This window comes from Sciurus vulgaris, assembly GCF_902686455.1.
Source record: "Sciurus vulgaris genome assembly, chromosome: 1".
Taxonomy (NCBI): domain Eukaryota; kingdom Metazoa; phylum Chordata; class Mammalia; order Rodentia; family Sciuridae; genus Sciurus; species Sciurus vulgaris.
Window position 1 is genome coordinate 196,763,791 of NC_136461.1, and position 23,359 is coordinate 196,787,149.

The 23,359-nt window shown below is 43.4% G+C and overlaps 1 protein-coding gene across 1 annotated transcript; it reads left to right on the forward strand.

The window, feature by feature from the left end:
• Nucleotides 1–10,286: 10,286 nt before the first annotated feature.
• ZNF572 (zinc finger protein 572) lies at nucleotides 10,287–23,083 on the forward strand (the record flags this gene model as incomplete). The annotated part of the gene is made up of 4 exons (XM_079146732.1): nucleotides 10,287–10,330; nucleotides 15,906–16,054; nucleotides 17,766–17,879; nucleotides 18,532–23,083. The coding sequence occupies 4 exons, from the start codon at nucleotides 10,287–10,289 to the stop codon at nucleotides 20,043–20,045; spliced, it is 1,821 nt and encodes a 606-aa protein (XP_079002858.1). The 3' UTR covers nucleotides 20,046–23,083.
• Nucleotides 23,084–23,359: the final 276 nt, after the last annotated feature.

A 23,359-nucleotide genomic window follows, 5' to 3' on the forward strand; every position in this document is an offset into this window, starting at 1 on the left:
TGAACAAAGACCCAACTCATGGACTTGACATTCTAGTCAAAAAGGAAGACAATAAACAAAGAAACACTAATATAAAGGGGCTGTCAGACTCTCCTGTGTGCCTCGGGTATCCTTTTAGACAGGCTGCAGGAGGGGTATTTAGCTCCCTCCTCCTAGTGTTGCACTAAGAACCTAAAGCCCCTCACATCGCCAGGGGACTTCCCCACCCCTGACCCAGTCAAGACATCTTCTTTCTGGAACTCCCTTAGGAGGAACCCTTTTACTAAGCTCCCAACCAGGGCCCTTGATATGCTAAAGGACTTTTAGATGATCCTTCCTGAAGACAACAGTTTGGCAAAGAATGCCATTATTATCTTAAAGCACAATCCTATTTTTGAAAATTAGAAGCTAAAGCTAACACCCCCACACACACACATAATGTCTTCTCTCTGGTCCCTCAGCCTCCAGTCATGCATGGTGTGCCCTCAAATCAGTGGAAATGAGACGAAAGATGAAACACACAAGCATGAAGAACTCCAGAAACATCATGCCCTCATCGTTCCAGGCTCCTACCAAGTGCCAGATGTTGTGCTAACCAATGGCAGGACAAAGGCGGTGGAATAGGTTCTTCCCTCAAAGGCAAGTGGCCTGGGGTCACCTACAAAATGAAGGGTTGGGAGCAGTTCAGGCTTTCTCAAGGGGAAGCCATTTGCATGTGGGCAGGACCATAGTTCAGTGTGCAGAATCTGCCCTGCTGTACGTTGCAGGGCCTTACATTCTGTCCTTGCTATCTTAGTTTGGTTGGGCTCTCATTAGAAAGCATCACATATTGGGACATAAACAACAGAAACTTACTCCTCACACTTGTGGAGGCTGAAGTCCAAGGTCAAGGTGTGGGAGGGCTGGACTCTCCTGAGGCAGCCTCCTTGGCTTGCTGCCTCTGACCCTCCTCACCGTCTTTCCTCTGCACGCATACATCCCTGAGGACTCTCTTTTGCATTCAATATCCTCTTCTTGTAAGGACAAGGGTCTTACTGGATTAAGGTCCAGGCAGATGACCTTAAATTACCTCTTTAAAGGCCTAGCTCCAATCACAGTCCTGTTGAGGGGAAGGATTTCAATGTACGAACCTGGGGGATCCACAACTCAGTCCACAACCCTGCTCCCTACTGGCAGCACCAGCCAAGGGTAACCGACCTCCCCTCAGTTCTCCAAGACAACTCTAAGAGGGTTCCTGTTCTGATGTTCCACAGTGCTGAGGATTTCCACATCTGCTTTAAATAGTTACAAATGTCTGTTCACGTGCCAATTTTGGCTTCTTTCTGATGACAGGTGAGACAGTTCTCTAAGAAAAGTACTTTTTAAATCGACTCTTGGAAATTCAGCTCATCGCATACGATTAGATAAAGCTTGAGAATATCATCTCTCTTCAGAGCTTGCTAGTCCTAAAGCAATATGTTGTAAGTGCAGGAGACAGACCTAAGGTTATTATTTATGTCTTGGCTTCTTAGATTGAATTTATTTTTAGACAGATGAATATCAAAAAATCAATAACATTCTACTCTGAAATCTAAAGAAAAATGATTTGATTAGGAATTTAGAGGGAGGAAGAGTCTCAGGGGAATTAAAAGATGCATTCCAGAGAGAAGACAAAGAATGACCCTCCAACCGAACTGCAGTTATGACATTAAACACATTGCCCAGGAAGTGGCTCATGCAGTTTCCACATCAACACTAACTCCACGTAGTCAGTAATTACATTTTCAGGCACACGTGACGTTTCCATATGTGCCATTGTTTGATTTAATTTTGTGAAAGGGCAATTAAAAGAAGGAAATTTCTGCAGCTCTTCACTTCCCCCACACCCCCGCGGTCCAACCTGGGTGCCGAGAGATGCATGGATGAGCGCTGGTGGTGAACCCAGAGAGGGAGGTCCCAGTGCCGAGCAGTGGACGTGGCTGAGGGTGATGGAGGAGGTGGGGCAGAGACGGTGCACAGGTGTGGCCTTGGTCAACCTGTTTCCCGGAGCTACATCTGCTGCAGTGAGAACAGCAGAGAAGGAACGGGTTTGCGGACTGCTGAGAGATCTGCGGGGCCGCCACTGGGCAGAGACGGTTTGGTGAGGGTCTGCACTCCCTCTCCCTCCTGAGTTCTTTCTGTCCATTGCTTCAAAATGTGAAAAACTGGAATGCCTCCCTTATGGAGGGTGGTTGTGAGATAAAGAGACCGTATCTGATGGTGTCTGGGCCATGGAAGGCCACTAATCAAATACCATTCTAATTTCTTTCCTCCTTCCGACTCCAGATCTGTACAATTGTGCCTGAGTGTCTATGGGAGTTGGCCCCAGGACTTCCTAAATACCAAAATTTACACATGCTCAAATCCCTTATATACAATTTTGTAGTGTTTGCATATCACCTACGGCACATCCTCCTGTATACTCGGCACCATCTCTGAATGACTTATAAAGCCTAGTACAATGTACACGCCATGTAAATCCTCATATGTTCTATTATTCAAAGAATAAGGACAAGAAAAAAAATTGTACATGCTCAGTATAGATGCAGTTAAAAAAATGTTTCAATCAGCAGTTGGTGAGTCTATAGACTTGGAACCTATGGTTTTAGAGGGTAGATTGTAGTTCGTCAGAGACTGTTTAACCTGCCACCTGAGAGCATCATTACCTACATGGATAAGTTAAGAAACAAAAGAAGAGGGGCTGGGGGCATAGCTCAGTGGTGGGGTGTGTGTTTATCCTTTTTCATGCACAAGGCCCTGGGTTTGATCCCTGGCAAAAAAAAAAAAAAAAGGGGGGGGGGACAGGGAAGAAAGAAACAAAGAAAGGGAAGAAAGAAAAGAAAAAGAAAAAAATCCCCAAAAGACAAAATAGAGGGTAGTATCTGAAATTAGAGAGCAGGTTCAGAGTTAGAGGTAGGGGGTTATCATCAGAAGAAAACTTGGAAAGATGATCCTAGGGAATGTTGCTCTTTCCATCATTCTGACCAGTACCCACGCTGCTTCCCAGCATTTGGTATGTTTAGAAATGAACCAGGGGCCCCCACCTGAGGGCATGCCTCCCAACTTCTAATCAGAGCTTGAACTTCCACCTGGCCTTTTCTCCTCTCTGGATTCTTGAGACCAGCTTATGGCTCCAAGATCTAGTACTGGCCCCAAGAATTGGAATTCTCCTATATAGCTAGAGGCAAGAACTGTCTAATCTCCATCTTTTGACTTCTAGAGGAAGATTGGCTTACAGTGGAGTGGGTGTCTCCATGAGAAGTTTTGAAGACAACTAACTTTGGAGAAAATATGTGGCCAAGGAGGAAAAGTGACTCCTTACATTCTGGAGTGTGGCAATTGGCACCTAGAAAAATAATTCTATCTCTTTCTTTTCTTTCCTTCTTCCTTCCCTCCCTCCCTCCTTCCCTCTCTTCTTTCTTTCTTTCTTTCTTTCTTTCTTTCTTTCTTTCTTTCTTTCTTTCTTTCTTTCTTTCTTTCTTTCTTTCTTTCTTTTCTTTTCTTTCTTCTTCCTTTCTCTTTCTCTCTCTCTCTCTCTCTCTCTCTCATAATTTATTACAAATTATTCTCATTAGAGAATATCCATACTCATAATTCTGTGTTACACCTCAGTTTGTTTGGGTTAAATCTAATTGGTCCAAATATTGTGTTTAAAAATGCTTAGGCAAGGATTCCTGGGTAGTACACAGGGCTGGTTTGCTCTGCAGCATAACTTTATTTTGCTGCTGTCTCACCAAACAGCAGCCTCGGGAGCCACCTGCTGACACAGTGCAGAATTTTGAGCATTTGATAATGAGTAAGGAAAGTGCCCTCTTGAGCTAACCCAAGAGGTCATCTAGACTGCTGTGGACCTTCTGTGCTTCCTGTAGCCTCTGGCATGTTTCCTTGGCCTTGTAGATCTTTGGGAAGTGGGGAGGCCACATGAGGTCTCTAAAGCTCAGGTCCCTTTGCCTGGACCCAAGAGTGGTACTGCTGACATGGTCAAGAGAGGGAGAGTGAGTCCATGAGGAAACCCCTCTCCTGCCCACCTACCACCCTCATCTCCTCTCTTTAACATGTAAACATAGTTACTCACGTCTTAGTGTCTTCCTAGGGTGTTTTTATGTCCAAGAAAGACTGTAGGTTCTGTATGTGTCTCCTTTTCCCACCATAATAGAATGCTTTCCATGTTTCCTGATCACATGTTCCTTTCTTCCCCTCGGTAAGGTCTTGAGGCCTTTCCAGTTACAGACAGAACTTTCTCATATATGTCTTAAAAGTCTTCCACAGAAGTCAAACTGTTGGGACAAAGAATAAACACAGTTATAATCTTGATAGAAGAGAGAAGTCTCCTCACCCTCCCACCCAGCAATACGGCGTGTCTTTTCCCCACAACCTGCCCAAGACTGCATGTGTTTGTATGTTTTAACCTTTGTTTCTCTGAGTGTTGAAAATGGTATCACAATTAAAGACCTATTTGCCTTTCTTTCTCTTGTCTTCTGTCCATTAAATTTTTCTCCTCTGAGAATTCTAGGGATTCTCATTTCAGGAAGTAAAGTAGCCCTTTGTGATTTGTTTATCAACTAATTTATTGATTTTATTTATGATGTGGTTATTTTTTTCCATGCTGAAAAATAACTTTGTTTACAGATTTTGTTCTCTTTAGAAAGGCCCTGCCCACTTCAAGATTGTTCTTAACTCTCCCTTTCTCCCAGTAATTTTTTTTATTTTTTTTATTTTTAAGGTACTAGGAATTGAACCCAGGGACACTCAACCGCTGAGCCACATCTCCAGTCCTTTTTAAATATTTTATTTTGAGATAGGATTTCACCGAGTTGCTGAGGCTGGATTTGAATTTACAGTCCTCCTGCCTCAGCCTCCTGAGTGGATGGGATTCAGGAATGAACCACCACCCCTGGCTCTCCCTGTATTTTTTATGGGAACTTATTTTATGTTGCATTCATGGATCTATCCAGAATTTGTCTTGTAAAGGATTGAGGTAAGGGTCCATTTGACACACCCCCAGCTGTAATGCCAGTCTCTATATTGTAACACTGTTCCTTTGACTTGCGGACCTCCACGCTCTGCTGCATCTTCTCTTCCTCTAACTTTCTATCCCAAAGTTATCTAATGGGCTTCTCTCTGTTCCCTGTCCTTACAAACTGGTGTTCTTTGAACTTGAATTTCCCATCTTCTCCTCTTCATGGGCCACACATTCTCTCTACATTCTATTCTAGACTGTCTACTCTGTTCTTGCTTCTCTAAGATAATCATTTGTTTTCATGACAGAAACTATTAACTCTAGGTTGATGCTCAAGTCCTTACTCAGGCATCTCCCATCTAAGCTGGGTCATTTGTTCCTGTTAACCTGAGATTCTTATGGAAATACTAACTGGGATCCTCTTTCTCATTATTTCACATAGAGAAAAATATAATGCATTACATTTTAATCCCCAATCTCCATGTGTTATTCATCTTCCCATTACTATAATAAATACCTGAGTCAAGTCAACTTATAAAGAAAAAAGGCTTGCCATAGGTCTCAATTTTGGAGGTTTCATCCTGTGGTTAGTTTTTGCTTTTGGATCTGTGGCTAGACAGCATAGCATGACAGGGCACATGGCAGAAGAAAACCTCGTGGCTGGAAGTGAAAGAGAGGAAGAATACAGACTGGGGTCCCACCATCCCCTTCTGGTCACCCCAGTGACCAGTCTTCCCGGTAGGCCCCACCCCTTCAAGTTGCCACCTTGACATCTTCCAAGTATCTAGCTGGGGACTAAGCCTTGAACACCTCTACCTTTGGGAAACATTCTAGATCCAAACTACACTAGGCCAAATAATGTCCTAAAGTCTAAAGTCAGTAACTGTTTATATATGTAGCAGAAGTGCTTATAATGTCAGGATATCAAATGCTCAGCATTTGCTTTATTATCACCAAACAATACCATTGTTAACAAGTAATTGCATAGTCAGCAAAGAGCAGGCCTCTCCCGGAAGCCATCACACATTGGACATCTCGTGTGTGGGCACAGGGAGAGCCTTTCAAACTCCCACAGCAGGGCTTGTCAATCTTCTGCTCATGGTTGCTTCCTCCTTCCATCTGTGTAGACAAATTTTCCCCTAGCCACTCCTATACTGTCTATGTTCCCTATGTATTTCTGTGCTTCATGCAGTAAAGAAATAAATGTTCCTTTCCTATGCTCCCTCCCCTGCCTCCATTCCCCATTGTCTGATCTATTGAACCTCTATTCTACCCCTCCACCACTCATAAAGGAAAGATGGTGGAATGAATCTGGCGTAATTTTCCCACGTACGTAGATGACTCCCACCACCATGTGCATCCACAAGAACGGGGTCCTAACCAGAATAAGATAAATGCCAAGCTTGTATAAATGTATCAAAATGGATTCTACTGTTTATATATAACTAAAAAGAACCAATAAATAAATAAATAAAATATATTTTCACTATCTTTTGTCCCCATCATTTGTCCCACAGCATCATGCCTTTGGAGAATGCCCATCTACAATACCATGATTCTTTTGTTACCATGATACTTTTGTTTTATTGATTGTATTTAAATGTAACTCAAGACCTCCTGTCTGTGTTTTGTTAAAACTGTCATATGAAGTTTGAGGATGTAAATGTGTATCTTCCTCCACATATATGTATTGAGATATTTGTAATTCTATAAATTTTTATAATAGCTTTATGGTGCTAGAATTCATTTACCATCAGATTTACTCTTATTGTATGAAGGTCTTTCAGGATATTCCCAGAATTGTACAACCATCACCATTAACTTTTTTTTTTTTTTACCTTATTTTTTTAGAAATTTTATTGGCTCCTTTTATTTATTTATTTATTTTTTATTGTAAACAAATGGGATACATGTTGTTTCTCTGTTTGTACATGGCGTAAAGGCATACCATTTGTGTAATCATAAATTTACATACAGTAATGTTGTTTGATTCATTCTGTTATTTTTTCCCTTCCCCCCACCCCTCCCACCCCTCTTTACCCTCTATACAGTACTTTCTTCCTCCATACTTGCCCCCCTCCCTAACCCTAATGGCTCCTTTTAGAAGAAGCTTTTTAGTTTGATTCTATCCATTTATTGATTCTCAATTTTACTTCTTGAACTTTAGGAGTCTTGTTAAGGAAGTCAGGTCCTAGTACATGCAGCGTCTCTTATCTAATGTCTAGGCCTTTGATCCACTTTGAGTTGAGGTTTTTGTTTTTGTTTTTTTTTTTGTTTGTTTGTTTGTTTGTTTTGTTTTGTTTTTTGCAGGGTGAGAGATAGGGGTTCAATTTCATTCTTCTACATATGGATTTCCATTTCTCCCCAGCACATTTGCTGAAGAGGCTATCTTTTCTTCGGTGTTTCTTGGTGCCTTTGGCGAGTTAACTGTATTTATGTGGATTTATATCTGTGCCCTCTATTCTGAATTAACTAATTTTTTAACATTTCATCACCCCACATATAAACACCATGCATCCTATGACAAAAAGCCAGGAAGTTATCCAGTGAGAGTTGTTAGTCAGAGATACGCTGTGGGTGTGCTCAGATGTATTTCCCCATTCATAATTCTACACTAAAAACCGACTTCACTCCCCAAATTCTAAAAGTACATTGAATTTCCCATAGTTTCACATTTTGTTATCTTCTGGTCTTTAATTTTGGCAAATATGCTGACCTCTGAGCTGGTTTCCCACGGTAGCAATCTCAGTCATCACTGACTCCATCCTTTCCCTGACCCCACAAGAAATCAGTCCCCCAAATCCTGAGAGTTTGTAGAGAAAAATGGAGTCTTATTTAAGAGTGCTTTCAAAAAGTGAAATCAGGGCAAGGAGTAAACAACTTGCATGAGAAACTTAGTGGTCTGGCAGTGCCCCTGTTCAAGGGCAGATAAGCTCTCTGCCCAAGAATATTAAAAAGAAAACTTAAAGACATCTGGTTTCTGCTTTCAAGACCTGGCTCCTGGCCAGATCCAGGTCTGGAGACCAAACGTACTGATGGCACTGAGCCCAGTGGCTCCAGACAACAACTTTATATGTTTACCCCAGCATATTTAAGAGAGATGAGAAGAACTCAAAGGTGACAAGACTGCTTTCTTTGGTTATGTATGCTGCGAAATGCCTGTGATGTCTCTCTGGTGCTGAGTTGGTATGCTACCTGGGATGGTTTTCCTTTTGTATATACTTTATATGTCTTAATAAATACTATATTTTCTTATACGGCTTGTGGTGGTACATTCAGCGGATCGGCCCATGTAAATTATAAGTCTGTGCACAGCAAGAACGATCTGCAACCTGTTGTCAACAGCTCCTCTGCCAGGCCGTTAGACCTTCAACTCCTCGCCACTTACCTGGATTATGGTAAGCCTCCCGCTGAGCTGTTCTCCTACCACAGTCACAGGTGAAAACACCAACTGTGTTGAATCAGCTCCTTTCACCTGCAGGTTTAAATTCAGCAGCCTCTGGGCCTCTTCCTGTCTATTCAGCCACTTCTGCCTGCTTTTCCCTCGTCCCATTGTACAGCATGTTTCCTTAAACCCTAGAGTTGTGACCATTCTCCAAACAACTGACCTTTACAGGACTCTGTGCCTGTGCCAGTTCTGATCCCTCTGCCCAACAGGCCTTCTCCCCCATCGAAGCAGCAGACTCCTACCCATCCTTCAGAAGCCCACTGAGCTCTCCAGCAAAGCAGTTCCTCTCTTTTCTGAAGCAGGTGATCTGCCCCCTGTGGAATCGAGGTGATTTTTCAGTGAGTTCTGTGACAACACTTACCATGTCCTTTTTCCTCTTCTCGTGACACTCTCCCCAAGTGACGAATGTAGGATTAGCCAACATTGCATTCACAGAGTCGATCAGAGGGAGAAAAGGCATGTGTGAGGCTCGTTTTAGAGAATAAATGTGCTAAGCTCGTGAATTCCTGGGGAATTTATAGTGAAGACAGAGGGAACAGCTGCAGAATGTTGACATTCTCACAGTCACAGAAGCAAGGTGAGCCGGGCACACAGTTGGAATCTGCCCGTATGGAGCAGAGGCTCCCTTGGAGGCTGAATTTCCGCCAGCTTCTTTCTTCATGGTTTCAACATTTTATGCATTTTTAAATGTTGCAAATGAAACACACAGTAATCAGATCCAAAGCAGTGCATTTAGTGCCTTTTTAGGGGAATCTCTGGAATGAGTTTGGGGGAAGTTTGTGCTCCAAAGGAGTGAGATCATGGGCAAAGGAATTTGAGTTATGTATAAGAGTCACCTCAGGCCCATGCCCTTCAAAGAGCTTGTGGATTCTGCTGCCCAGAGGCTTCTTCCATGGTTTTCTGCTCTTGGTTATTGTGGCGGACAATCAGTTACTTATTCCATGGTCAGGTCTCCTCTTTGTACACATTGGCTTGGGTAGCTACGTGATCAGTTTCAGAGGGTGAATCACTATTGGACTCAGCCAGTCACAACAATCTCACTCCCCTTTGGCAGTGATTGTTCTAGTGAGTGGCATGTGATCAAGTTCTGGTCTATGTGATAGAAGGAAAAGTCTACATTTTTGTTTTTGAAAATACATTTCTCCTTAATAAGAGAGAAGGGCATAAAAATAAAACACCTTTTGCTCTCTTTCCTTACTGCTCTGGATGCTATGTTGTTAGGATGTGATGGGAGGAGTTGCTGCAGTCATCTTGTAGTCATGAAGCAAGAAGTCTAAAGAAAACAACAAAATGCAGAGGATGGTGGAGGGAAAGAAATGTCCTGAGTCCTTGAAGATATTACTGAGCTGCTCAATCTGTCACCAGACTGCCTGTCTTATACTTTTTCCTAAGTGAATAATAAAGTAGTACTGTAAGCCGTCTGAAATTTGAGCCAAAAACAGTCTTAGAGGACCCATATTAGCTTTGTCTCAACTGTTACTCTCATTGATGCCTGGAGACAGCTAAGGCTGGGAAAAAGTAGGAGCTCACTCTCTTCGCCCCCTGTGTCAGCCAACCAGAAATCAGGGCCATCTACACAAACCCCTGTTTAGGTGGGCCTCTCGAGAAGCCCACAGCAAAGTGACAGGAAATACTTGTTAAGTAAATGAATTAAACAACAAAGAAAATGGACGGAGAAATAAAGGCACTTAATAAGTTTCCCATGATTCACAATAGGCACTCCCCAATATCTTCCAGACCCTAAGAGTTTATCTATTGGTGGCATCTTCCAATGAGCTATATGCTTGGAGGGTGGGAATGAGACAAAATTCCCGCGCTTGGATTGCTCACCCACTAACCCTGGCGAAGGCAGCCATGTAGCCTACTAGAGTGTAAGACAATATGGCGAGTGACTTCACGCATTTACTCACGACAGTCAGCCAAAGGTATTGAATAGATGCCATCTCAAGAAGATAGAGGTGCCAGAGAAAGTCTTCCCTGTTTCCCACATCCTTGTGGCCCCCTTAAAGAACTACTATCAGTGCATTTTACGCTCTGTTCCCATTGCCCACTAATGGGGCAGGAAGAATAGCCTATCCAATGAACGAGATGGAGCAGGAAAGACTGGCAGGACTGTGATTGGGCACCGCTTGGGTTCTCTACAATGGTCCTGCCTCTGGAGCACTCCTCTCCTGCTCTCTGCTTCTTGTGCACATTGTCAGCAAAATTTCTTGGGAAGGTTTTCTCCCATGCAAATGAGAACGTGAGCCAGTCAAACACATGGGGTGGAGTGTGAATCCTTGGATCCAAGGCCATCTCTTCAATCTGGCATTGCCCTTGACAGAGCAGGTAATGTCGATTCCTATCTGATACATGTGTCAGGTATCCTTAGTTGGTTTCTGAAGAGGTTTCTCAACAGGTTTCTCCATTGGCATATAGAATACCAAAAGATAAACAGGATGCAAGCCGGGGAAGAAATGGGTTGAAATCTTTCTGGAAGAGTCAAGGCAGGCCAATTGGGGAGATGATGTTTAAGCTGAGATGAGGAGGAGTGGGTGTTTTTTATGTGGGCCTGGGTGGGGGTGACAGGGACAGTGACGTGGTGGCAGAGCATAAGGCACAGAGGCATGAAGGAACAAGCTGAATTCTGAGAATCACAAGCAGTTTTGCACCCACTGGGAGGAGCAAGAAGGTCAGAAATGAGAGAACAGACAGGTCCTTGGATATGATACTATCTTGTTGATTAGTGTCTGTTATGGCTGAGTAGTTTTTTACTTTTATTTTTATCGTTAGCTTGCTTTCTCTCAGTAAAGTTGTGGGATTCTAAAGACCTCTTATTTTCTACTCTCTGTGCCTCCAACCCCTGCTGACATAAGACTTTCAGAGATCTTGAGGTTTTTGGTGTCCAAATATACAATCCACTGTATTAGACAAAAGCAATACCCACAAATCTTCATGAGATGAACGCTTTCGTACCGGCTTCCTTGGGTGGTGGCTGTGGTCAAGGCCCTTGAGACTCTCTGGTGGCCTGCCCTGAAGATGCGTAAAGACCTTTGGTAGTTTACCCGACACTTATTAAAGCTGTTTTCCTAACAGTGTCTGATATTTGATCTTTTCTTAGATGTCATTTCTTAACTTCAGCATCATTTGTCCGCTGGAGAGGAGGGGAGGTAGAAAAAAATCATTTCCTAACCCAGCAGCACGAGTTCCTGTATGTTCCAGGGTTGGCTTTTTAGCGGCTCTCTCTGCTCTTGCCTTGTATCATAGGCAGTGAGGAGTCAGGTGGCACTTTTGATATTCTACCTTGGAATCTCCTCAGCTAGACTGGAGGTCAGCTGGTGAGCAGGCAGCATGTTTTTGTACATAGGCCTGTTTGCACATCCATCCCCGTTTGCTAGTCTGGCTTGGGACTGCTTTCCTGCCACTACAGCAGAGCCGAGTGGTTGCAACAGAGACAGTGTGACCCATGGCTTAAAACAGAATTGCTATTTTCTGGTCCTTTACAGAACAAGTTTTCTGGCCCTACCCAAGATAACTGAGTCCATTAGGTACATTTCTTATTTTCCAAAGGCAACATTGTTGCCAAATTTCTGCCACTATAGAAAAAGGACCCTTATTCTCAATTTTCCAACAACAGGTCTCCCATGGCTAGACTAGTCCACTGGGAGGCATGCAGCACTTTTTAGTACCCTGCTGTGACTGTGGTGCGGGTTCCAGCCTCCTTCACATACCATGTGGCCATCCTCCTGCTGGGAATTTTGTCTGAGGCTGGCCAAAGGACTCTGCCATTCAAGATAACTTTTCCTACAGAAGTTGGCCCGTGTGATCCAACCCCAACTCCCCTTGTACTAATTAGGTTCAGTTGCAGAGAACAGAGTCCACCTGAGCTGACATGAGGCCTCAAAGATTCATGACAGGCATTAAATAGCTTTTGGAATCATTGGAAGGAGTGAAGAAACATATGGGTTAAGCTTCCAGGAGTGTCTCATGAAGCTGCCGCTATCGATACAGTCATTGCAGCTGCAGAGAGGTCTGGGAAATACTATTTTTGGCTTTCTCAAGGGTATAAATCTGCTTGTGCTGCTGTAACAGCAGGGACTGGGTGACTTAAACAACAGAGATTCGTCTTCTCACTGTTTTGGAGGTCAGAAGTGCAGACCAAGTTACCCTTAGTGCTAGACTCTGGAGGGGTTCTCCTCCTGGCTTGAGAGGGCCATTTGTTTGCTGTATCCTCATGGAGCCTTTTGTGTGTGTGTGTGTGTGTGTGTGTGTGTGTACGCATGCGAGAGAGAGAGAGAGAGAGAGAGAGAGAGAGAGAGAGAGAGGGAGAGGGAGAGGGATTGATTGATCGATCTCTGGGTCTCTGGGTCTTTCCCTCTTCTTATATGGACAATACTCCTATCAGGTTAGGGCCCTACCCTTATTACCTTATTTAACTTTAATTAGCTCTCTAAAGGCCCCCTTCTCCAAAATGTAGTCACAGTAGGTGTTAGGGCTTCAAATATGAATTTTGGGTAGATACAATTCAGTCCACAACACCAATTTTCCTCTGCAGGGAGGCAAAATCAAAGGAAGATGAAATGAATATTGAGCAAACCATTTCACAATATTCATCATGCCTTTCAAAATCAAAGGTTAAGTTACTCATTGCAGCATTATATATATTAGCAAAGGTTTGGAAGCAATCCCAATAGAAGGGCCCATAGACAGACTGATTAAAAATGGAATACTATGCAACTGTGAAAAAATAAGGAGTGTCTGGAATGGAGAACTCTATGATGGGGTGTTAGGTGGAACAGAAATTTAGAACAAGTGAGCAGTTTACTAAATGCACAGGAAATGAACATCTACCTTCATTTAGTACCTGTACATGTGTGTGTGTGTTTGTAAGTAGGCATGTATTTGCTCACATATGTATATCTGTAAATGTAATGCTCAAGAAACAGACAGCATTGGTTGCCATGGAGGGAGGAACTGAATAGCTGGGGCCAGGATGGGAGGGAATGTTCTGTGGTATGTGCGTGTAGTTTGTTTTGAAAGCAGATTCTGAGACTGTTTAGTGTCCAGGGAGTTTATTGGGGAGCGTCCCTGGGATCAGTGCCTGTGCAAGGGAGGGGAAGGAATCAGGGCTGAGCAGAGGGGGAAGCCGACCTGCAGCTGAGGCCTGACAATGGTTTTCTCTGCCAAGCCCACTGAGAACTCAGGAGCTGAAATGGCTCAAGGGTTATCTTCTTTGGACCTTCCTCAGTCACTGGGTGTGAGCTGCCTGGGAGGGTGTGAGCTCGGAGGAGCTCTTCTCTGCAGCTGTAGCAACCCTGAGTGGCTGGCAAACGCAGGCTCGCGGCTCATCACACTCTCTGAGGTTGGACAAGTCTTCCCTGGACTGGGCCTCTGAGGGCCACGTCTCTTGTCTGCCACGCATTGCCTCTTGATACTTCTCTGACCTCATCTCCTGCTAAGGTGCCCCTTCCTTACTTTGCGCCTTGCCTGTTCCTATCTCAAGGTCTGTTCCTTTACTGTTCCTCTGTCTTTATTGTTTCCCCCTTAAAAAACTGGGCGGTTCATGCTTCCATTTCCTTCCTTCGTAGTCCTTCTCAGATAAAAGGATATTTCCCCTCACCTGAGAGGAACTCCCTGACCATCTCAGCCAAAATAGCACACCTTCCCTGCCGTCCCACGGTGTCCGATTCTTTAACTTACTTCTTTTTCTACCAAGCGTCACCTCTGCACACACTTCTTTGTTGACTTTTTGTAGTTCTTCATTGACAGCCTCTCACCCTGCACTGAGCCCCGCTGCATCCTAAGATCACAAAACAACAGGGGCATGTCATGCTTTCAAAGTCACCACGCCGGGCTCAGGTAGAGTTGTGAGCAAACTCACGCGTGGGCGCTGTCCTGTGGCGGGGGAGGGAAAGTAATGACTCCATCACACAGACAGAAACTTCAGTCATGAAGGGGCATTTGATGGAAAGGACTGTGATGCCAGAAGAGCACACAGCAGCTAACTGACGGTCAGGAAGGGCGTGGAAAGCTCCGTGGGAAAGAGATGTCCAGGCTGCAGTGTGAAGGTTGAGCAGGCTTTGATTAGGTAAAGGGAGATATGGATTTATCTTTTGAAAATATCACTCTGGATTGAATGAGGAGAGTGAATGAGAGGGGGCAAGTGTGTGCATGTACACAGGATTGTTAGGAGACTATAAGGATCCTCCAGGCGAGGGTGATGGTTTGCCTGCATTAGGGGTGACCCTTGTTGTTGGGAGAAACACCTGGATTTGAGAACTTTGAAGCACACAATAGATGGGGCTCACTTATGGCCTGTATATAGGAGGTAAAGAGAGGTAACTGGACAGATGGTTGAGAGAATACTGGAAGAGGAACAGGTGCATTTAATTTTATTTCCTGTTTATGTGTGTGTATGGGGAAGAACAGTGAAAGAGAATTATCATCTTGGTTTTGAGGTGTTACTGAAACCTCCAATACGAGATGTCAAGCAGACCATTGGTCATTGGTTGTAAGAGAGAAGAGCTCAGACATGTATCCTGAGCTGGAGATGTGATTTTTTTTTTTTTTTTTTTTTTTTTTTTTGGTCGAGTGGTACTGTGGGAGTAGATGAGATCACCCAGATAGAGAACATCAGTGATAAGAGGAGATGGGTAGGATGACCTTGAGGAACCTCCACAGTTAGTGAAGACTGACTTGTCAAAGAGAAGCAGGACTGACTTGATGTGTTGGAGGAAAATGTATTACTGCAGGAGAGTGTTTCTACAAGGAGTCCTCAACCAGGCCAAAACTACTGAAAAAGCACGTGAGAACTGCAAAATACAGTTGCACTGACAACAGGGAGATCATCGGTGATGTCCACGATTTGCTGTTTCTGTTGCAGAAGGAAGATTCAGGTGAGCGGAGAAGCGGCCAAACAGAAGCCCTGTGAGTCAACAACAAAGCTGAGGGGCTGTTTTAGGATGGGGTGGGGCACTCAGAGTTGATGTTTCCAAGAAGGAATGAAAAGTAAAGGACTAAGGAGTGACTTAGTAAATACCAAGGAGTGACTTGTAACAGTAAGAAAGAAAATGCAGGGGTGCAGAGGTAAGTGGATTTGTGTGTCTGGCAGGGGGGAAAGTGAAGGGGTGGCTTCTATTTTCTCTGTAATGAAAGAGAAGTGCCCGCTTCTCCACGTGCTATTAATAAGGCATCTTGTAAACTGATGCTTGGCCCTCCAGCTGTTTCACTATAGGTCAGCGTGTCTCCACACTCACCCTCGGAGCGATGAGAACTAAAGCAAGAGGATCTTAAATACTATATTGATTTTGATTATGCTGTGATGATGGCAGAGAGGCTGATGATAAATCTGATGATGCCCTGATGGCAGGGAAAGCACAAGCGCCAATCAGGCCCCTATCATGAGGCGCCTGACGAGTGAGGTCACAGCTGGCGAGTCACAGCACAGGAAATCCCCGGCACGCTCTGGCCCGGGACGCTAAGGGTTAAGACCAACGAGCGCTGGCCCTCGCTGTCGCCTAGAGGGGCCCCCGCACGGCCCGCCGGGGAGGTCGGGGTCACTTCCGGTCCCGGTCTCGGTTGGAGCGCCTGGGACCCCGCGCGGCGGGCTCCTCCGCCGGGACCCCGGGGGCCGCTGGGGGGCGACGCGCCTGGAGCGCAGCCCCGGAACGGTGAGTCCCCCTGGTCGGGAGCCGAGGGCTGCGGCGGGAGGGCGGAGCTGCGGCGCCGGCATCCCGGGTCCCTGTGGGGCCCGCGCGTGGGCGGGCGCGGCGTCCGGAGCTTTGCCGGCCGGGAGCGCGCAGTGCGTTTCCCCGGAAGGCTCTGCCCGCATCACCGCTCCACCCGTCACCTGTTGGCTGTCACAGCGACAGCCGCCCTTCTCAGTGGCGTGGCGTTTTAAGGACAGCCTGTTAATGTCGTCTATGGGCTGAGTCTGCCGCCGCTCCCTGCGCCCTCAGCTCCAAATTTAATAGTATCTCAGGGAGAACGGTGGGGCGGGAATCGGCCACCTTGGTAAATTCTCGGAGAGCAGTGTCACTCAGCAAAACATGTCACTCCGTTTTAACAGCCCCCCGCCCTTTGCATTCAGGTATAGGGTCTGATTTTTTCCCCACTGAAACACCGGGAATGTCTGTGATTTAATTATTTCCCCTTTTGTAACCAGCCCGAGATGCTGTGTTTGGGAATGCAGTCCTGCAAAAACAAACAAACAAACAAAAAATGTGGATCTGTTTTGTGGAAATAGTTGAGTCATTCTTGGAGGATTATTTGCATTTAGGGTTATGCCCGGCGCTGCTTCCTGCTCCAGTTTGCAGTAATGGATGAGTGTGGGAGTCAGCGTCCAGTAGGCTTCCCTCTCAGTCCTGCTCTTCTGTTTTCTGGTTGTACCTTGGGAAAACTTCTTAGTGTCTTTCAACTTATCTGTTAAACCATCTATAAGATTTTTTTAAATGATTAAAATGTGTGAGATTATTTATGCCCCTCAGGCTGTTCCAAGAATGATAAGAGAAACTTGCAGATCATTCAGTTCATTACTTGGCACATAACAGACAGCAGCAGGGTAAAAATTATACTAGTTTTTTGTTCGTTTGTATATTCTTCATTTTAGTCTTTTCTTTTATATTATTTGTTTCCTAAATGGATCCAAGTCCTTAGATAACCGCCTTCTAGTGGTAGATCACATTTTCTAATCCCTCAAAGTGGTCAGAGGTTGTAGTTGGCTCCAGAATATAAAGTGTGGGCTGAAATGGACACTGTGTTGATTATGATAAGTTTAGAAAGTAAGTGCAAGCCTGAAAGAAGTTCCTCTTTTGTCTCTTTTTTATATTTAGAGGTTACTGGCTACAATTATTTCAGCTCCGCTTTGTCCTGATTTGTTGTTACTGATTTTATAAATCTTAACTCTTCATGGAAACTGACTTTAAAGGTTTCTTCCTTCTATCAACCACCCAGTTATTTTTTCTGAAACTAAACAAGTTGCTTTCTGTTTTTCAGCTGCTTCTGATGCCAGCATAGAGATTCTTTGGAATCTTTATAAGTTTTATTGATGCCTTTTTCTGCAAGAGTATTTTGTTTTTTCAGTTAAAGTTGTTTCTATGAGTGGACATTGATTACTAGTATTCCTTTCTATATTTGAAGCTTGATCCTCAAATCTTTAATGCAGAGGTAATAATAAATACTATAAATTCTAATACTTTTAAAATTATTTTCTTGTAATAGGTAAATCAGGTTAATCTCTTATATCTAAACATAGCCAATTTTCTTCCATATGGTTTCACAGAACATTCTGTGCCTACAATTGCTATATTGCAATGATTGGGAAGGAAGAAGAAATATACTTGAACAAGTGCCTCCAAACGTGACCCCTGTTTCCGTCCACAGGGCTTCTGCTCCCTAACCTGGCTGTGATTATTGTGATGGAACAAGGAAAAGAACTGTTGGTGGCAGAGTCTAAAGGGTTCACCAAGAGGGAAAATGTGAAAGTCCTCTTTTCAGGTGAGGGATTGAGAAGATTGTCTGAATCCTTAGGAGATTGATTACAAGGTGTGCTGTAGAGTATGTGGACCCAACAAGGTGTTAGAATGAGACAGTCCTTACTTTGATACCCTGCTCTGTCATGTATATGCTGTGTTAATTCTTTCGGCCTCAGTTTTCTCATCTTTAAGGAAAAGATGAATGATAATATCTGTTTCACAAATATTTTAGGATTAATAAGATACCACAGGCAAAGCTCCTGTTTTTAGTAAATGGTGGTTATTTCTGTTATTTCTGTATTTGCTCATATTTTAACTAAGCCATTGACAGGTTAGATGTTGTCAGATGGGAACCTGTACACTTTGGCCCCTATTTAGATTCCCTTTTTTTCTTTCAGATCTTCAAAAATAAAGTTTAATGCATTATATTTAGATTGAGGTTCTCCTTGGCAGTTGCTGACAGGTTCAAATACTTCATTTGTGCTGTTAATTCTCCTGCTTCTAGTGAACACACAGAGTAAAAGCAGTAAAACTAGCTTTAACACACTTTTTTTTGTTTGTAAAATACTTGATGAGGTTTTACATTGTTTGTCCCTTTGTTCCACTACAATTCAGAATTTCCTTGTCTGGTAGAGATTAGGAAGTATGTTTAGAACATTTGTTTATTTTTTCAGGAGACAAAAGTAGGAATAATATGGGAACTGCACAACACAGTGATCCTGAGGCAGAGAAACTCTGTCTTAGAGTTTCCAAGTGGTCTAAACGACGTGGACCACAGAATATTAAAAATGAGGATATGAAAGAAACTCTACTGGCATGGTCCCAAGAAGAGGAGATTTGGTGTCATGATTCCTGTGAGAATGATGGCAAGTCACAGTGTTGGGAAAATGCTAGAGGAAAAGAGAAAAAATTTGACCACCAAGAATGGGACCCAGGAGAACATAATAGTGTCTCTGTCCAGTGGAATTCGTCCTTGGGAGAGAAACCCTACAAATGTTTGGAATGTTGGAAAAGCTTCAGTAATAGTTCTCACTTGCGTACTCACCAGAGGACCCACTCAGGAGAAAAGCCTTATAAGTGCTCTGAGTGTGAGAAATGCTTCTGCAATAGTTCTCACCTGATCCAGCATCTGAGAACACACACAGGGGAGAAGCCCTACCAGTGTGGCGAGTGTGGGAAAAGCTTCAGCAACACCTCGCATCTTATTATCCACGAGAGGACACACACGGGGGAGAAGCCCTACCAATGTCCCGAGTGTGGGAAGAGTTTCAGTAGCAGCTCGCATCTCATTCAGCACCACAGATCGCACACCGGTGAGAAGCCATACGAGTGTCCCATCTGTGGAAAAGGCTTCAGCCACAGCTACGTCCTAATAGAACATCAGAGGACTCACACTGGAGAAAAGCCCTACAAGTGTCCCGACTGTGACAAGAGCTTCAGTCAGAGTTCCAGCCTGATCCGCCACCAGCGGACACACACAGGTGAGAAGCCCTACAAATGTCCTGAGTGTGGAAAAGGCTTTGGTTGTAATTCTACTCTAATTAAGCATCAGAGAATCCATACTGGAGAAAAACCCTATACCTGTCCGGATTGTGGCAAGAATTTTAGTCGAAGCTCAAACCTTATAGCACACCAGAAGACGCACACAGGAGAGAAGTCCTGTGGCAGTTCTGAATGGGAAGGAAGTTTGCATCCGGACTGCAGTGTGGTAGAAGAATGCAGAGTCCAGCCGGGAGAGAAGCCATATAAATGCTGTGAGTGTGGGAAGAGTTTCAGCCTTAGCTCCCACCTCATCAGACATCAGAGAACACACACAGGGGAGAAGCCGTACAGGTGTTCCGAGTGCTGGAAGACTTTCAGTCAGAGTTCCACCCTGGTGATCCACCAAAGGACTCACACAGGAGAGAAACCTTATAAATGTCCCGATTGTGGCGAGTGCTTCAGTCAAAGCTTTAACCTCATCAGGCACCGAAGGACCCATATAGGAGAAAAACCGTACAAATGTCCTGACTGTGAGAAATGCTTCAGCAGAAGTGCCTACCTCAGTCAGCATCGGAAAATTCACGTGGAAAAGTCTCTTGAGTCTCCTGATGTGGGGAGCTTCCTTCATGAGTGGACGTGGAAAAGCTGTTCAGGGAAAATGGCCCTCCTCCCCTCATTTTCAGTCTCAAATTCATCTTCTGCTTGAGCCCCACAGGCGTTTGGGGGTCTGCCCCACCCTTATTAGACCATTACAAGGAAGGCATTTGTGATCATTGTGCTTTAAAGTTTATTCTGCGTGTTTGCCAAAAAGCCCAGAAAAAGTCAGCCTCCCAGTTTAAAGGAAGGAAACACCCACATCCACTGGCTACCAGATGACTGAAGAGGCCACTGATGACTGAGGAGAAACTTTTGAAATGTAAAGTGGGGTAGGAATGGATTCAGAGGGAAATGGAAAGTAATCCTGGGAGTGGGCCCAAGGACCTGATGCCAGGATTGCCATTGACTCACCTCATTTCCTCTTGCCTTACTCAGTGCACATAGAACTTTACTGTTCTCAAGAGTTTACCCAGAGAAGGTCCTTTTGAACAAATAATGCCGTTACCTGACTGTTTTTTTTTTTTTTTTTGTCTTAAGAGATTCACTTTTTTCCAAATGTATTTTTATTTTCTAAAAATTAACTTGTATCTGGAACCCTATGGTATTTCCATTACCATAGCTTTTAGCCATATACAGCTGCTTATGTTAATTACGATTAAATGAAATTTAAAATCCAGTTGCTTCGTCAACTAACCCTTTGCTAAGTGCTCAGTAGCTGCATATGACTAGTGGCTGTTGGATATCAAAATAGAAGGGTCTTTTTTTCAAGATCATTCTTGACAGACTCATAAGTATTTCCTTTCAGACTCGAAATATACTCTGGGTTTTGCTCTCCAGAAGGAATTGCAATAGAATAGAACGGGATAGTCTAAGCACTGGGTCAAGAAAGTGGATATTCCAGTGGCTGTATGTTCTCATTTATGTTCAACCAACTGGGTTAGCTAGTGATGACCTCATTGTCTTGACCAAAGCCAGGATAGGAAGTAGGATCCTGGATTACTCTGTTTTTCAATTTTATACAAAGAATCTTGCCTGAATTTTTTCTTCATGTTATTGCTGATCAGATTGGGAACTGGATTCTTTTTCTAACATTTAATCCACTAATTCTGAGCCAATGTTCAAGAAGAGTTTGCCTTTGAACACTGCGATTCTTTAGCTCTGGGACTGGCTGTTTTCTTGTGTCTCTTGACATACTTGGTCTGGGGATCTGATGCCTGCCATCATCTGTTCTATAGGAATGATGCTTTGGAAGGTATTAGATATGTCCTATTCCATTCTCTTACTTTTTCCTACTAGTGTGAAAGGTAAATGTGTAGGAAGTTCAGGACTTACTCTGAGTTGTCCAGTATTGCATTTTATTGTGAGATTCAAAATATATTTTATGAAGAATATGTCGAGATGGCGTATTAGGAATGTGAAGTCAGACAGGGTGGACTGTGGCTGCTGCAAAGGGCTGTAGCTGGCAGGTAACTGGTTTGCATGAGGATTTCATCTTCCATGCTGTGGCACATCTGATGCTGATGAAGCAGTGGTGCCCTTTAGTATTGTTGATGTGTTTTTTTAAAAAAGCAAACACTAACAAAGTTATTTAAGATATATTTGGTGGGTGATTTTCTGCTTTCAAAAAGAAGGAAAACATTGGGCCTCCCTGGCTTTTATGCGACCCCCACCTATGCATCTTTCTGCCTTTGTGTGTTATATGTTAACACTCAAGTTATCTTAAGTTGTAATGTCTCAGGACAACTTTTGATTTCTTTTTCTTTTTTTTGCCACAGAAAACTGAGAGCTGGATTAATGTTTGGTAATTAAGATTTATTGTCGAGGCTGAAATTTAGTGTCAAGGCAGCAGCTGTGGGGTGGTGCAAAATCATCAGTCACAGGATCTATGGCCAGTGACCACTCTGAGGCTCAGTGAGGATGATGCCTGCCTTGCAAGGTTGTTGTAAGGACTAAATAAACGTTTACAAAACTTCTGTTAGAGAGTTTAAAATACAATGGAGTTACTATAAATATCAGTGGTATTATTATTAATTGAACTAAATCAAGAAAATATTATCCACATGTTTTAAAAATAAAAGTAGTATACTACATCCCCAAACTTACCCTGTTTAGATTCTTTATGATCTGCCTCAGGAACCCTAAGGAACAGGGTATTAGAAAAGCATGAGACTATATTGTGTTTTAAGTTTGCAGGCTGTCAAAAATACTTTTATTTACAACACTTGGTACAAGCAACTTAACATAAGCAGGAAACATTACTAAAGTTTTTGTTGTTCATGGAACAAGCATTTGGTTTAAGATAGGAAAGAACAAAGCAGCATGTTCTACAGGTATGATGTGTGTCCCGTCACCATCACCTACACTGTGTTTTATGACTGCTAATAAAACCTATTACACAAACCTTGATATCTACAAAAATATAAACATTCACACTTTATATGGGTTAAGATGAACTCCAGGGACTGGGGTTGTGCTTCAGTGGTAGAGCACTTGCCTAGCACGTGTGAGGTGCTGGGTTTGAGTCTCAGAATTGCATATAAATAAAAGAATAAAAATGAAGGTCTATCAACATCTAAAAAAATATTTAAAAAGATGAACTCTTTTAGTAAAACAGTTTGGAAAGCATCCTTGTCTCTGGATAGGAAATAAGAAAAACTGAAGAGAGATTTGTCCCTTGTGATGAAAAACAATCAAATGTAATCATATTTAATGCTTTTGCCTCATTTTCATGAATCAGCAAATAGGTTCTTTGTTTAGCTCCATAAGAAGTAAATATTTTGTATTCTCTGTTTTTCTTGCTGGCACAAAGGATTCAGCAGTAGATGAATACAGAAATAAGAAATTTCTTACTAATGAATTATTTGTTTTACAGTTTCTTTTTAGCCAGGTGCAGTGGTGCACACCTGTAATCCCAGCAGCTCAAGAGGCTGAGGCAGGAGGAACGAGAGTTCAAAGCCAGCCTCAGCAACAGTGAGATGCTAATCAACTTAGTGAGACCCTGTGTCTAAATAAGGTTTTAAAAAGGGCAGGGGATGTGGCTCAGTGGTCGAGTGGCCTGAGTCTAATCCCTGGTACCAAAAAAAAAAAAAAAAAAGACTTATTTTTATTTTTTTCCTACTTAAAGAAGGGGCTCATTGCTGGGCATGGTAATCCCAGAGTCTCAGAAGGCGAGGCAAGAGGATTGTAAGTGTGAGGCTAGCCTCAGCAACTTAGCAAGACTCTGTCTCAAAATATAATATAAAAAGGACTGGGGATTGTAGCTTAGTGGTAGAGTTCCCTTGGGCTCAGTCCCCAGTACTTAAAAAAACAAACAAACAAAATATAAGAAATAAGGGGCTTGTTTTTCTCCTCCAGTGGCATGGGGAGATCCATGTCAATACACATACATGCAGAAGCAGCAGGAAGCTCCCTTCCTTGTTGCCG